Source organism: Gobio gobio, assembly GCF_949357685.1.
Source record: "Gobio gobio genome assembly, chromosome: 12".
NCBI lineage: Eukaryota > Metazoa > Chordata > Actinopteri > Cypriniformes > Gobionidae > Gobio > Gobio gobio.
Genome location: NC_137105.1, coordinates 42980342 through 42992745, shown reverse-complemented (window position 1 = coordinate 42992745; position 12404 = coordinate 42980342). Strand labels below are relative to the sequence as shown.

General features: G+C 41.3%; 1 protein-coding gene across 1 annotated transcript; it reads right to left on the bottom strand.

Annotated features, from left to right (window-relative positions):
- Positions 1–1867: 1867 nt before the first annotated feature.
- six4b (SIX homeobox 4b) lies at positions 1868–10462 on the bottom strand. The gene is made up of 3 exons (XM_079831617.1): positions 9606–10462; positions 6954–7582; positions 1868–4058 (listed from the first exon to the last, which is right to left on the bottom strand). Exons 1-3 carry the CDS (start codon positions 10337–10339, stop codon positions 3583–3585), a joined length of 1839 nt encoding a protein of 612 aa, XP_079687743.1. The 5' UTR covers positions 10340–10462; the 3' UTR covers positions 1868–3582.
- Positions 10463–12404: the final 1942 nt, after the last annotated feature.

Genomic DNA, 12404 nt, shown 5'->3' with positions numbered 1-12404 from the left:
AGACATAAGAACATCAACATAATTTAAAAGCTAAATAAATAAATTTTTTCAAAGGAGATTTAAAAAGTGAGACCTAAGTTGTGCTGGCAGACTGTTCCACAACCTATAGGTCCCACCACTAAAAAGGCTCTATCTTCTCTACGTTTCAGCCTTGTGCAAGGAACCATGAGTAAGTTTTGATTACCCGATCGTAAGACTCTGGAAGGGCTATAAGGATGCAGCAGTTCAGATACGTAGCTTGGTGCAAGGTTGCGTATACATTATACACAAATAGTATGATTTTTATTTTGAACCAATTGTAGCCGGGGACTTTGAAATGCCACACTACACAGAATTGCAATAGTCCAATCGACATGTAATTCAAGCGTGTATTGCTATCTCAAGGGACTTTCCAGGACATTTTTAATTTTTGAAAGGAGACGGAGCTTGAAGAAGCTAGAGGCAACAAAAGAGGATATATGTTTCTCTAGAGTTAGCCGACTGTCAAGAAGAACAACAAGGTTCCGTACAGACTCTGAATTAAAAGGTAACAGACTTTCTAAAATAGAGTTATTAAACTTAAAATTGTCAGATGTGCCAAAGACTATAACCTCAGTCTTTAAGTCATTTAGTGTTAAAAAAAAAGTTACTAGCTAATCAAAGCTTTACCACATCAAGACAAATGAATTGCAGAAGGGTCATTTCTTTTTAGAGGCAGATAGATCTGGGTATCATCCGCATAAAAATGGAAGGATACACACTATGCCTTCTCAGGAAAGTATTTGGAAAACCTCCATTCTCTAAAACACGCAATGTTCACTCAGTGTTTCCATAAAACAAATACAGATTTTTGTTTCCTAGATTGAAGAGGGGGTGTGTACAGGAGTGATGGGTCTCAGACCCGGTTGCCCCTTGACCTCACATTAGCACAGTATATAGTGCTGTGGTGCAGTGGGCACAAGGGTCCGGTTACATGTGCTTCACAGTCTGCTGTGCTTCACTAAATGCCACACTTTGAAACCTCCAGAAAAAGTCAGGGGTCAGGTTCTTTAATAAGCCTACTTCTGCAGGGTTTCTCACTTTTTATAGCCCGTCTTACTCAGGATTTATCTTCAAAACATGTACAGAAACATGCTTAAAAAAATGGAGTGTGAATCTGTTATTACTTTCTTCATATCTGCTAAACCATGAAAAAAAAAAAAATTCTCAAGATATATTCATCTGTGGTTGACTTCATCCACACCGAGGGACCGTTCCTTGAACTTCACATTCTTTTGGTGAAACTGGATAGCGAATTAAAAGGAAGGTGTTTTTTTGTTCTCTTCTGCGCCTTTTGTTATAAAAGATGAACCATCCCATTCACTGTACTAGGTGATGGAGTGACGTATTTTTGGATAATACAGAAAAGCAACATAACACCGCTTCCCATGAAACGCACAGTGACATAGTCTGCCAAGGGGAAATTGGGGACATAAAACACACATGTCCCTCTTTCTTGCGCCCACCATTTCTTTGCTCAAAGCCCCAGACAATAGTGCTTTCTTACCCTGCAGTATTCCAGGAGGCGCCATCTGATACCTGGCAATCAGCTAATCTGGTGCCCTAGGCGACAGGGTCACCTTTGGGCAGGTAACAATAGATTCTTTACCCAATGTGCTTTTTTGTCTCTTCCTTTGTGCGAGGGAGCAAATCCTACCTGGGCGCCATTCAATTAGCGCTGACTCACACGGGCTGGCGTAGACAACTGCGCGTCAAGAGAAGGAAATGTTCCCACGGCAGAAAACGGACTTTCTGACGGACGTTCTGACTCCTACTTTCACACTTTCTTGTCTCATTGATTCAAATATCTGCTGTTGTATTCCACTAGGCAAGTACCAGAACAGAGAATGTCGTTGTAAAATCCTGTTTAATATTATTAAGAACAGAGTATATATCCCCTATCACCCTTTCATAATCTACCTAACGATGAGCCTGCATTTTTGCCCTAGAGTCCGGGCCAAAAGTCTATTCCTGCTGGATCATGTGAGGACGCTTCAGGAAATCTAATAAGGATATGTAACTTCTCCTCACATACTCTGGCTTTTTGGATGACCTTTACTTTGAGTAATGTCATGACAGGTACCATATGACACTTTAAGAGTGAGCGGGCTTATTCAGCTGCCAGGTTTTGGCTGGAGATCACAGAGGACGCCCCTGGTGAGAACACAAGCTTGATCTCCACCGTGGTGCATATGTGTACGTCCATGCATTAGTAATGTCTGAGATCACCGCCAGCCATCCAGGGGGTCCAAGTTGTAGCCTGATCTGGTTAAATGGATAGTCTTGGATGTCCTTTAGACCGCCATCATGCCTGCCATTGGTTAAAAACATATAGCTGGCTTACCTGGTGCTTCCAATAAGAGATGATTCATTGAAAGTGATGTCATTCCCTTATTGAATTATCAGGCTTAGGACTCTAATGTGAAACACCGGTGTCAGTGACATAGACAACCCTCGGATCATTCATTATATATGTACAAATATAAATATTTAATAGGATGGAAGGGTTTAGAAAAAATAGGTTTTCAAGCAGGATTGACGTTTTAGGTTCTTGAAGCATGTACAGAGCTCACGTTCGGTGTAAAGGTGCGGTCACATTAGTGAAATCTTAGCAAAATTTCCAATATTGTATTGTAAGTCCCTTTCAAACAAAGCAGCTTTCTGTCGGTCAATGTAGCGAATTTGCGTGACTTATTTGAACCTGTTGTGAAATCTGTGTGGGGAAACCTTGTACCCTCGTGCAAAATTCCCAATTGTGGTTATCTAACGAAATTAAATTCTTGCCCAATGAAAATTTGCTGAACTGCAATAAATGTGACCGCACCTTAAGAATATCTTCTTGTCCTGCAAGGGGCATTTTCTAAAGATAAAGTAAATGGCATATGCCCAAATCATTGTAAAACAGTCTGCACACAAAGCAAGAAAAACAAACACTCATACTTCAGTTATTTCTGAGCAATTCTACCAAACAAATGTCTTTTTGTCTAACCTAGCTTCCTAGTATATTGACAGTTTATGAGGAAGGCACATGTGACCAGTTAATGGTCAAGATTATACTTTAAAAAAAAACAAAGTCCACACTGGGATGCATAGAAAGAGGTGTATGTTTTAAATCAAAAATTCTGTAACATAAAACTCCTCAAGTCAAACGTAACAAAATAACGTTCATCACATTTGCATCGTCACACTCAAAGCATTTAAATACAAAAGACCATAAACAACAACAACAACAAATCTGTGCTTCGGTAAAACCTTGTAAAATGAAAACAATCACTATAAAGCTGCAGTTTTTTGGATTCAGAGCACATTCGCTTTGTGCTTTTTAATGGGTGCGAGTAAAGACACTGCAGCCAAATAATCTTCAAAAGGTCAGTGCATTGCCTGGTACATTCTGCAGCCCTCTTAGTGCAAGTTGGGATATCTGAGGACAGGAAGGCACTGTTCGCATTTTACATCCATCGCTAGGGTTCGTTTGTGCTTACAGAGTCCGTAAGAGCACAATGCGGTGCGACAAAACCCGGTCCAGCACTAGTGAAATGATGCTCGTAATTGCTAATGACATCATCAGAGGTCACTTCCATCATCGTCCATCTGTACAGTCTGCAGCTTGGCCAGCTCTTTCCCTTCCATGTCCAGATCCACACAAACAACCCTGAGTGGGCCTTCTCCTGCCCTAGAAGCAACCTGCAGGCTGTTGGGCAGCTGGACATCTTGAGACCTGTAGTCTGAAGACAGGGCTAGACTGTTCTCTTGGAGACCACGTCCAGCTTGACTCAGAGCGTGATGGACCTCGGTGCTGGACAGGGCAGAGGTGACTGTGGCTGTTACGGTAGGTTGGAGGGAACCACTATTCGAGGAAGACGAAAGGAAAAGGGAGGCTGTGTAGCCCAGATTGCTGCCTTGGTCCAGGGGCATTTCGGAAGGATAAGTGTAGCTTCCAGACACATCCAAAGGCTCCTGCTTCACAGTCTGGGTGTAGAGCAGGGTTTGGCTCGAGTGCTGGGAAGAGTCACTGACCACATTGCCCAAAGGAGCAGAGCCTGTATGGAGGATAAAAGAGAAAATGAAATCCAGTTCGGTAAATGTTTTCATGAATATAGGCTATGAGCCGGAAGTTGCAGTTGCTTGTGAAGAAATGCGTCATTTTAAATTTAAATACCGTTTTGGCGTTTTTTAATGTGTCGTAGAAAATCGCATAGCCGCATCGGTTAATCTGCATGGCAGAGCGCACGTGAAACCATAATTTCTTCCGCTTTACCAATCAGAGTTAGCCTGACAAGCCAGACCCACATCAAGATGTTGGGTCTGGGAACACACCATTGGCAGGGCTCAATCCGAGGGGCGGGATAAACGGCTGTCTTTCAAATTCCCTCTGCACGCAATAGGATAGCGCTACAACCAACCAGAGCAACGAACAAGGTGAAGCGGAGCTAGTTGATAGATTAAACTTTTGCCGTATCTGGTCGGCAAAATTCCAAACACATCTTCCTTTCTTAAGAATGACTTCAGTCCCGTTGCTTGTTCTTTTCTCAAAGAAAAGCTTAACTCCAAGTCTTCCAGAGTCGCGGCCAAAGCCGATTCAAAGGAACGCTGTTCGCCAGCTGTGCTTCAGAACCGCCGCAACTCCACCGACTCTATACACGATGTGATTGGCCTGACTAGAGTTTGGTTTTTCCAGCTCGCAAGCCAACGGAGAGTTGCTAGACGACCCTGGCTGCAAATTACATTTGCTGCCGCTAGGATGCGTCTAGATTTCTAGGCTAAGTTAGAGTATGAAATAAATCTGAATGAACATCCGTAGATATTTTAAAAGCTACGATACAACTTGCTCATATCTATCTCTCGTGTAATCGATCAAACAGTTTGAAAACGATGTCACTTTACGTCACATTTACCTCGGGCAAGAATACGGAATTTTAAAGAGAATATTGCGGATTCGTAAATATATTGTTAAATATATGTAACTAAATATAATTTAACTATATATGATTATAAATGCGTTGTATTTTTATGTATGTTTGAATAAATCTTATAATTATGTCAAAAATGTAATTTTCACCATTTTCTTAAAAGAGTGGACAGCTATGCTTTTAATTAGGCTATATTTTGTACTACGTAGAATCACGATATTTAGGCTATATCATTAGAAAACACAGACCTTCCTTTTTCCTTCCCTGCATAAAACTTTCAGGTTCAAAACGACTCAAAATGATGGAGCAGTTCCCATATTGTGCTGTGACTTCAAGGTAACCCCAAACACTTTGGCCGAATGGCCCGGACATCAACCCTCTCAGTTTAATACAATGTTCTTTTCTTTTAGCTGGCAATAGCTACAGCTCATAACAACTCAATTGAGAATGGATGAGAGAGAAAGGACAGAACATGAAGGTGTGATCTGTTTGTCCAGATGGGACTCCTTTGTTGCTATCTCAAGAGGTTCGCTTCTTTCTCTCTCTCTTTCTTTCTCAGCCATTCTTTCAGTCTATCTTTTCTTCAGAACTTTTCAAGTGAACTGTAAAATGAAACACCTTTTTCATTTTCTGTTTGCGGTTAGACTCGCTATGATTTCCTTGTAACTCTAGAATGTGGTTCTTGGCACATGTCTCTTACAGTGACAGCCTCTGGCATTGAGCCAGACACTTTTCTTCCATTAGGCTTGCACAAATGTCTGATAAATAATCACAGAGCCCAAACTCCTCCTCCCCCTCCCTTTGCTAGCTCACTTTCTGAAACTGGAACCAAAGTTTTCAAAAAGCTTTCTTTAGCTTCCCGCAGACATTGCATATAAAGGGGGTCAGGACAGGAACATATTTTCCTTCCATCTGACTTCTGTACATCTGAACCTTCTGTCTGTTCTGAAAACGTGTCTGCTAATTACCCGGTCCTCTTTTGACATATAAAGCCACTATGGGACAGAACATTCTGAAATCATATCTTTGACTTCAGACAAGAAATGGCACTGCGAGGAAACTGCTAATGTTTCTTTGTATTTGTGAGGCACTGGAGATCAAACTTTGTGTTTTTATGAAGACATATTTTATTGAAATGCCTTGAAAATTATGGGCACAGGGAAACAGGGTTTTGGCTAAACAATTTTAATATCGTCTTTTTCTTGCTGGATCGTTTGGTCTCAACTGTTTTCCTTCTAAATCAAAAGTTCAGCCAGGGGTGGGTTTGTTTTTATGTGGCTCGTAAACTGCATATTAAAGGATAAAACAGACAAGCGAGAGAGGAGCAGAACGCAGCTAGCCTTGCTGTTATTGATGTGGCCATAAAATATTCATGGAAAGAACCATTAGTGAGTGGTTAGGGCCATGAAGGGGAGGTGGGGACCGTGTTGAGAGGCCTGCGTTTGGTATGATCCTCTAGCCAATTGACCTGGACCCCCATATGCCTCTCACAATTTTACCCACAATACACTCCAACTGCCCGTGACCCACAAGGCTCTCTTGCAAAACCTCTGTTCTTTTGCATCTAGCTCTGTGGTCACTTTTGGCAAGCTTAACCGCATAAATGTTCAGTCTTAGTATTCTCCAAAGTGATGATGTAATTACTCTGGCTCTTATGAGGTCACTAGAAATGCTCCGTTGACTTTAGGTATTGTTGTTATTGTATTTTCAAAGACATATGCATGCGATGCCGATGCGCAAATCAGCCATTTCGAACTGGATGTGGCAGGAAAACTTTATGTATATACACCCAAAAAAATTAAACTCTGCCATCAATTACTTTCTCATGTTTTTCCAAAATAGTTTTTTGCGCATACAATAAAAGTTAATAGGATCGAAAACAACATTGTTGGCATTCATTGAATGCACAAAAAGACATTTCAAAATATGCTCTTTTGTGTTCTGCAGAAAAAAGTAATGACAGAATTTGTTATTTTGAATGGACATCCCTTTAAGCAATATATCTAATGAATAAGGTCCTCCTACCGTGAGTGGATGATGTTGAGGATGGTGGCAGCATTAGAGGAGGAAGACCCATGGTGGTTTCATTTCCTGGGAGATTGACCACACTGTAACTGTTGAGATGAAGGGCTCCTGAGGTAGTGGATGGCATGGAGGGGGCTGAAGCAAAGGAGACCACTGAAGAAATGACTCCATCTTCAGCATTGGAAACAAGAGTCTGCATGGCGTCTAGCTTTCCAGAGGCAGGTTCCATTGAGAACGGAGCATAAGACACAGAAGACCCACCTAACAGCCTCTCCTGACTGTGGTGGGAGACCCTCTGGGGATCAAAGGTCAAGAAATGGCCACTTGTGGTGCCGAGTCCATTCAGGAGAGCATTGCTACTATGTGATTGAATGTAGCCTCCACCGTTGATGTAGTGAGCGTTCACACTCGCTAGGTCACCATTAAAACTCATTCCTCCAGCTGCGTGTGAGGGCATTTTGACATCTCCAATTTGTTGGATGACGGTTGTTCCTCCATCCGAGTAAACTGTAGGGGGGGCTGTTCCATGTGCGACTGAGCTGGAAGAGCCACTGGAGAGGGGACGTGGTGACAAGTCCTCCTGGCCTTTACTGGACTCATCTTCTGTACTGTGATTGCCATCTGACTCGCTGAAAAAAAAAGAATCATTGTTTTAAGAAACAGACCCTTTGTATTGTGTGTGTGTGTGTGTGTGTGTGTGTGTGTGTGTGTGTGTGTGTGTGTGTGTGTGTGTGTGTGTGTGTGTGTGTGTGTGTGTGTGTGTGTGTGTGTGTGTGTGTGTGTGTGTGTGTGTGTGTGTGTGTGTGTGTGTTTGTGTTTGTGTGTTTGTTTGTGATTTATGAGGACACAAATGTGTATAATGACACAGGTATTACACTGGTATTACAATATAAACATGAAATATGAGGACATTTCCTATGTATAGCTTTAAAAGCATACTAAACAATGTTTTATTAAAAATGTAAAAATGCTGAATGTTTCCTGTGATGGGTAGGGGGATAGAATGTACAGTTTGTACAGTATAAAAACCATTACGCCTATGGAATGTCCTGTGTGTGTTTATGTTATGAAAATTTGTGTTTTGCATTATAATTTCTTTCTTTACATAGTCATCCACCATTTGCACTTTTCATTTTGAATTGTTGCAGTATAGTTCATATTTTCCAGAAAATGTAATAACAATAAATTTAAAAATGAAAAAATGTTTTTTTCTTCTTCTAATTGATCTCGTTTCTCTGTTAATCTGCAAACTACACTAAGTGGAATTTCAAAATGAAAAACAAAAAAATTGTAAGTAAAGCACTCACTGCTTTATCAGTAACAGTATAGGCCTATGCACTTGCGTAGATACACTTTAGACTTCATAAACCAATTTATTAACTTAGCACATTGAAATCAGAAATAGCAAAAGGTCAACCTCTTGTGAACTTCTAAAAGCAGAAATTATTTTCTGTAAATATCTCAGTCATCATTTCTAAAGTGGACTTTTTGCCCTCGGGGGTCAAAAATCAGATAAAAGGAGCTCTTGGAGGCATTTGGTGGGTCTCTTTACAGACTATGACAGCTGCGGGTGAATCGTTCAGTGGCTCGAGGAAGCCGCATATATACAAAGATCTTATTGACACGACAAGCCGTTGATCTTTTCTGATCCAAAAGTCTCACATAAAGAGTTCATGGGCATCTTCGTTCAAACAATGAACAATTATCTTTGTCAGGGTGACAGTGCAACAGCGCTCACTGCAGACTCGACTTATTTACGAGACTCAAGATTTATTATTTATGATAAAAGCACAATTTTGCGGCCGGAATGGTTCAGAGTTATTTCCACCGCATCTTGAAACTCGCTGTCATACAATCAAGGTGCAAGCAAAAGTTTACAAACACAGAGCCGCTTCTTATCTGCCTCAAGCTGTGAAGAGGATTTTGGCCACGTCAGGAGATTGAGTGCAGATCCCTCTGACTGATTATCAGGGTGGGACAATGGTTTTAAAATCCAGAAACAAACATAGACAATGGCTATGGTAATGTAATGGATGATCATATCTAAAGTAAACCGAGGGTCTGTTTTGGTTGTATTTGAAAGCATCTGCACGTCTGTTAAAATGTTAGTCAGCTCTTTGTTTTGCTCATCCAATTAATGTGACCCTTTTAATAAAACCCGACCATTTATAAAATGTCTACTGCATCGTTAAAAGAGGCTTAGTAATTGTTGAGCTGACTGTACTCGAAATGTTGGTGTTGCATGTCAAAGGAGAACTTTTAAACAATTCTTCAAATAACGTTTTATTCTCCAATTCGGAGATTGCACTTCAAAAATGCACTTTAAAAACGCTTTCAGATGTTTCAGAGGCGACTAGACTAATATGAACAACTTTTTACGCAGCGTGAACTTTTCATAGCCAACTCAAATACAGCCAAAATGGCTTTGAATAAGAAAATGATTCAGTGATACATCTACGCGACTCCAAAGGACCACTGAAGAATCCTTATTTTTAAGAGTGAAAGCGTCACGGTCTCCACGTTCTTCAAAACTACACCTCATAGAAGCTTCGTATTTCAAAACATTGGTGAAACGTGTCCTCCGTTCGGTCTCGCGCATTCCATCATACGTTTCCCACTCGATTTAAATACTTAACTATAACTGCGTCCTACCTTTTTGACTGCGCCTCGGAGGGGTTTCTGTCTCTCTGCCTCCTGTTTTTGAACCAGTTGCTGACCTGCGTCAGAGAAAGTCCTGTCATTTTAGCCAGATTTCGTTTCTCGGCTGGAGATGGGTACCGGTTCCGCTTGTACATATCCTTCAGCGCGTTCCTGGACCTTTCTTTGAAACAGTACACGGTCTCCTCTCCGTCCCAGATTGTCCGAGGCAGCGGGTATTTCCTGCGTAAGCGATACTTGTCCACGGCACCCAGCGGTCTGCCCCGCGCCTTCTCCGCCTCGGTGTAGCGTGCCTTGTACCACATATCCTGCAGAGACGAGTGGTTTGACGGACTGAAACTGTGGTTCTCCAAAATGCAGTAGAGCTCTTGGTAGCGGGCCTGGTGGAACGCGACTATCGCCTGAGCTTTCAGGATGCTCTCGTTCCCCTGCAGCAGGTCACTCTGCGGCAGTGACCAGAGGAACCTGGCCAGGCGCTCCACGTTCCCACCCTGCAGCAGCGCTTCGCAGACGCACGCGACCTGCTCCGGGGAAAAGGCCAGGGAGGCCGGCGAGCAGTCCAAAAGTTCGGCATTCTCCATCGGCAACTCCGCGGGGTCCAGCATTGACAGCTTGACACTCCCACGATTCTCCCTCTTGATCTCATCGGCACTAATGACCTCGCTTGAGGAAGAAGACATTTTGAACGCGTCCTGATAAGTCACTCCTCTGGGTTTCAGGCAGCACATCAGGCGATCGGGTTTCGCCCCTCCATCCAAGCACGATCAGGTATCTGGCCGCTGCGTGGTGTGGATAAGATCTGGCGTCCCCCGTTCCACTACAAGTTTAACTCCACAGCCCACGTTGGAAAGGAGTCCGAGTCGAGCGCATTTTGATTCGCCGCTCTGGCGCTGCGGGGTGGAGCAACTGGGATGTGAAGACAAATGTTTGCGCTGGGAACGTCCATCAAGCGTGCCATTTAGAACGCGGGTACCTGCGAAAGGTAATGCAGGCTGCACAACGCACACGCACACAACACAACACTAAGTAATACTACAAAATAGTTGCGTCCTGTTCAGATTGTGTCATCACCGAGTACTCTCAACAATTGCCAAAACATGCCTTTTCTGGAAGAATGAGTGGCATCATCTTAGAAATGAGCGTAATAGGCGATATCATTAAAGAAGTTATAAGACAAAAAGGCTTGAGATAAGTAAGTGTAATTTCATGTCAGGATCTGCTAATTAATATTATATAATCTGAATAAGCATGTCTTGCTTAATTTGATAAAGTAGCTTTTCATTGTTAATTTAACTAGTCTATAGGGAACTGTAAACTCAGTTAAGATAACTTCACTTCAAGTTGACTAAACTTAGATTAAAGTAGACTATAAAACAAACGAAATTTACATAATTTCATTTAAGAATTTCACATTTCAAGTTGACTGAATTGAAATTGTTCATTCCAGTTGTTTTGGAGATTCCAGTCAACTATAATCTCAGTTAAGACAAATTAACATTTCAAGTTCACTAAACTTCAAACTTATATATATATATATATATATATATATATACACACACACACACACACACACACACACACACACACAGCTCAGCAAATGGGGAGGGTTATAACTTTTTTCAATGACTTGTCTATATCTGTCACAATTTTAGTATGAAGCACACACAAAGTGTTTTTGAAGTTGTTAGCCTGCTTTATGTAAAAATATTTACTATTTTTAATACAATGTTTAAAGTGAAATGATGGTGAAATTACCACAATACATTTGTACACAAACGTTAAAACCTTGCTACTGGTTGTAACAACAGCACTCTTTTGTACATGACATTCATTTACACAGTTTCGAGTTAATTTATATATTTACAAACTTCTTTAATTTGTAGCAGATACATATAAGAATAGTATAAAGTTTGCAGAAATTGAAACAAAATGTGCTACAACACTATATTTGACTAAGCCAATTTGTTGCTTATTGTCATGCTCTGAGTATGTTTACATTTATTTTGTAGAGACAGTATACCATTATTGTCTGGAAAGCTTCATATTTAACAAAGAAATATGAACAAGAACTAAATGCAATGCTATTTAGGTTGTGTAAAAAATATTCTAAGTCTCAAATATTGCACTGCAACTTCCAACTGTTTATGTCTGTCCATTTGTCAGACAGGCACTGACAATCTGCCTGTTGATTGTACTTTTTTTTTCAGTTTGTCATGCTGTTTACTGGAAACCGAAGGTCTGTATGGGAGCCAACAACTGCAACAGCTGACAGGAGGCCCCAGAAGCCTCCCACAAAAGCAAAGGGAAGTTTGATATGATTGCATCCCTAAAATTAAATCCAGCACAAATAGAATACCTGGCAGCAGCTCTGTGCACAACCCTGCATTCACATGCTCTTTGGTATGTAGGTGGAATGAAGGTACGCAAGTACCAGCCTTTATACTGCCCAGTGCTTATAGAAGCTCATGCTGGGGAAAGGCACTAAACTATGTCTGGGATGTTCAGCCATCAGGAATGGACTACGTAATGAAGTGAGCTGTCATTAAGTTGTGTTATGGTGTATAACAAACATCAGGATAAGACCTCTGTACAACCTTGGGAGCATGCAGCTGTATAATGGCATGCACAGTGCTACCTTTATCCCTTAGATTTCCAGTTCAGATTAGGTGAAGTGTTGCCTGTTGCTGTGGGCATGGCTTTGTTAGCAGATAATTGGTTTAAATAGTCTGTTAGAAACGATTAAAGACAACAGAGGATGATTTACAGGTTTTTTGTGTTCTGCTGAATGTTATA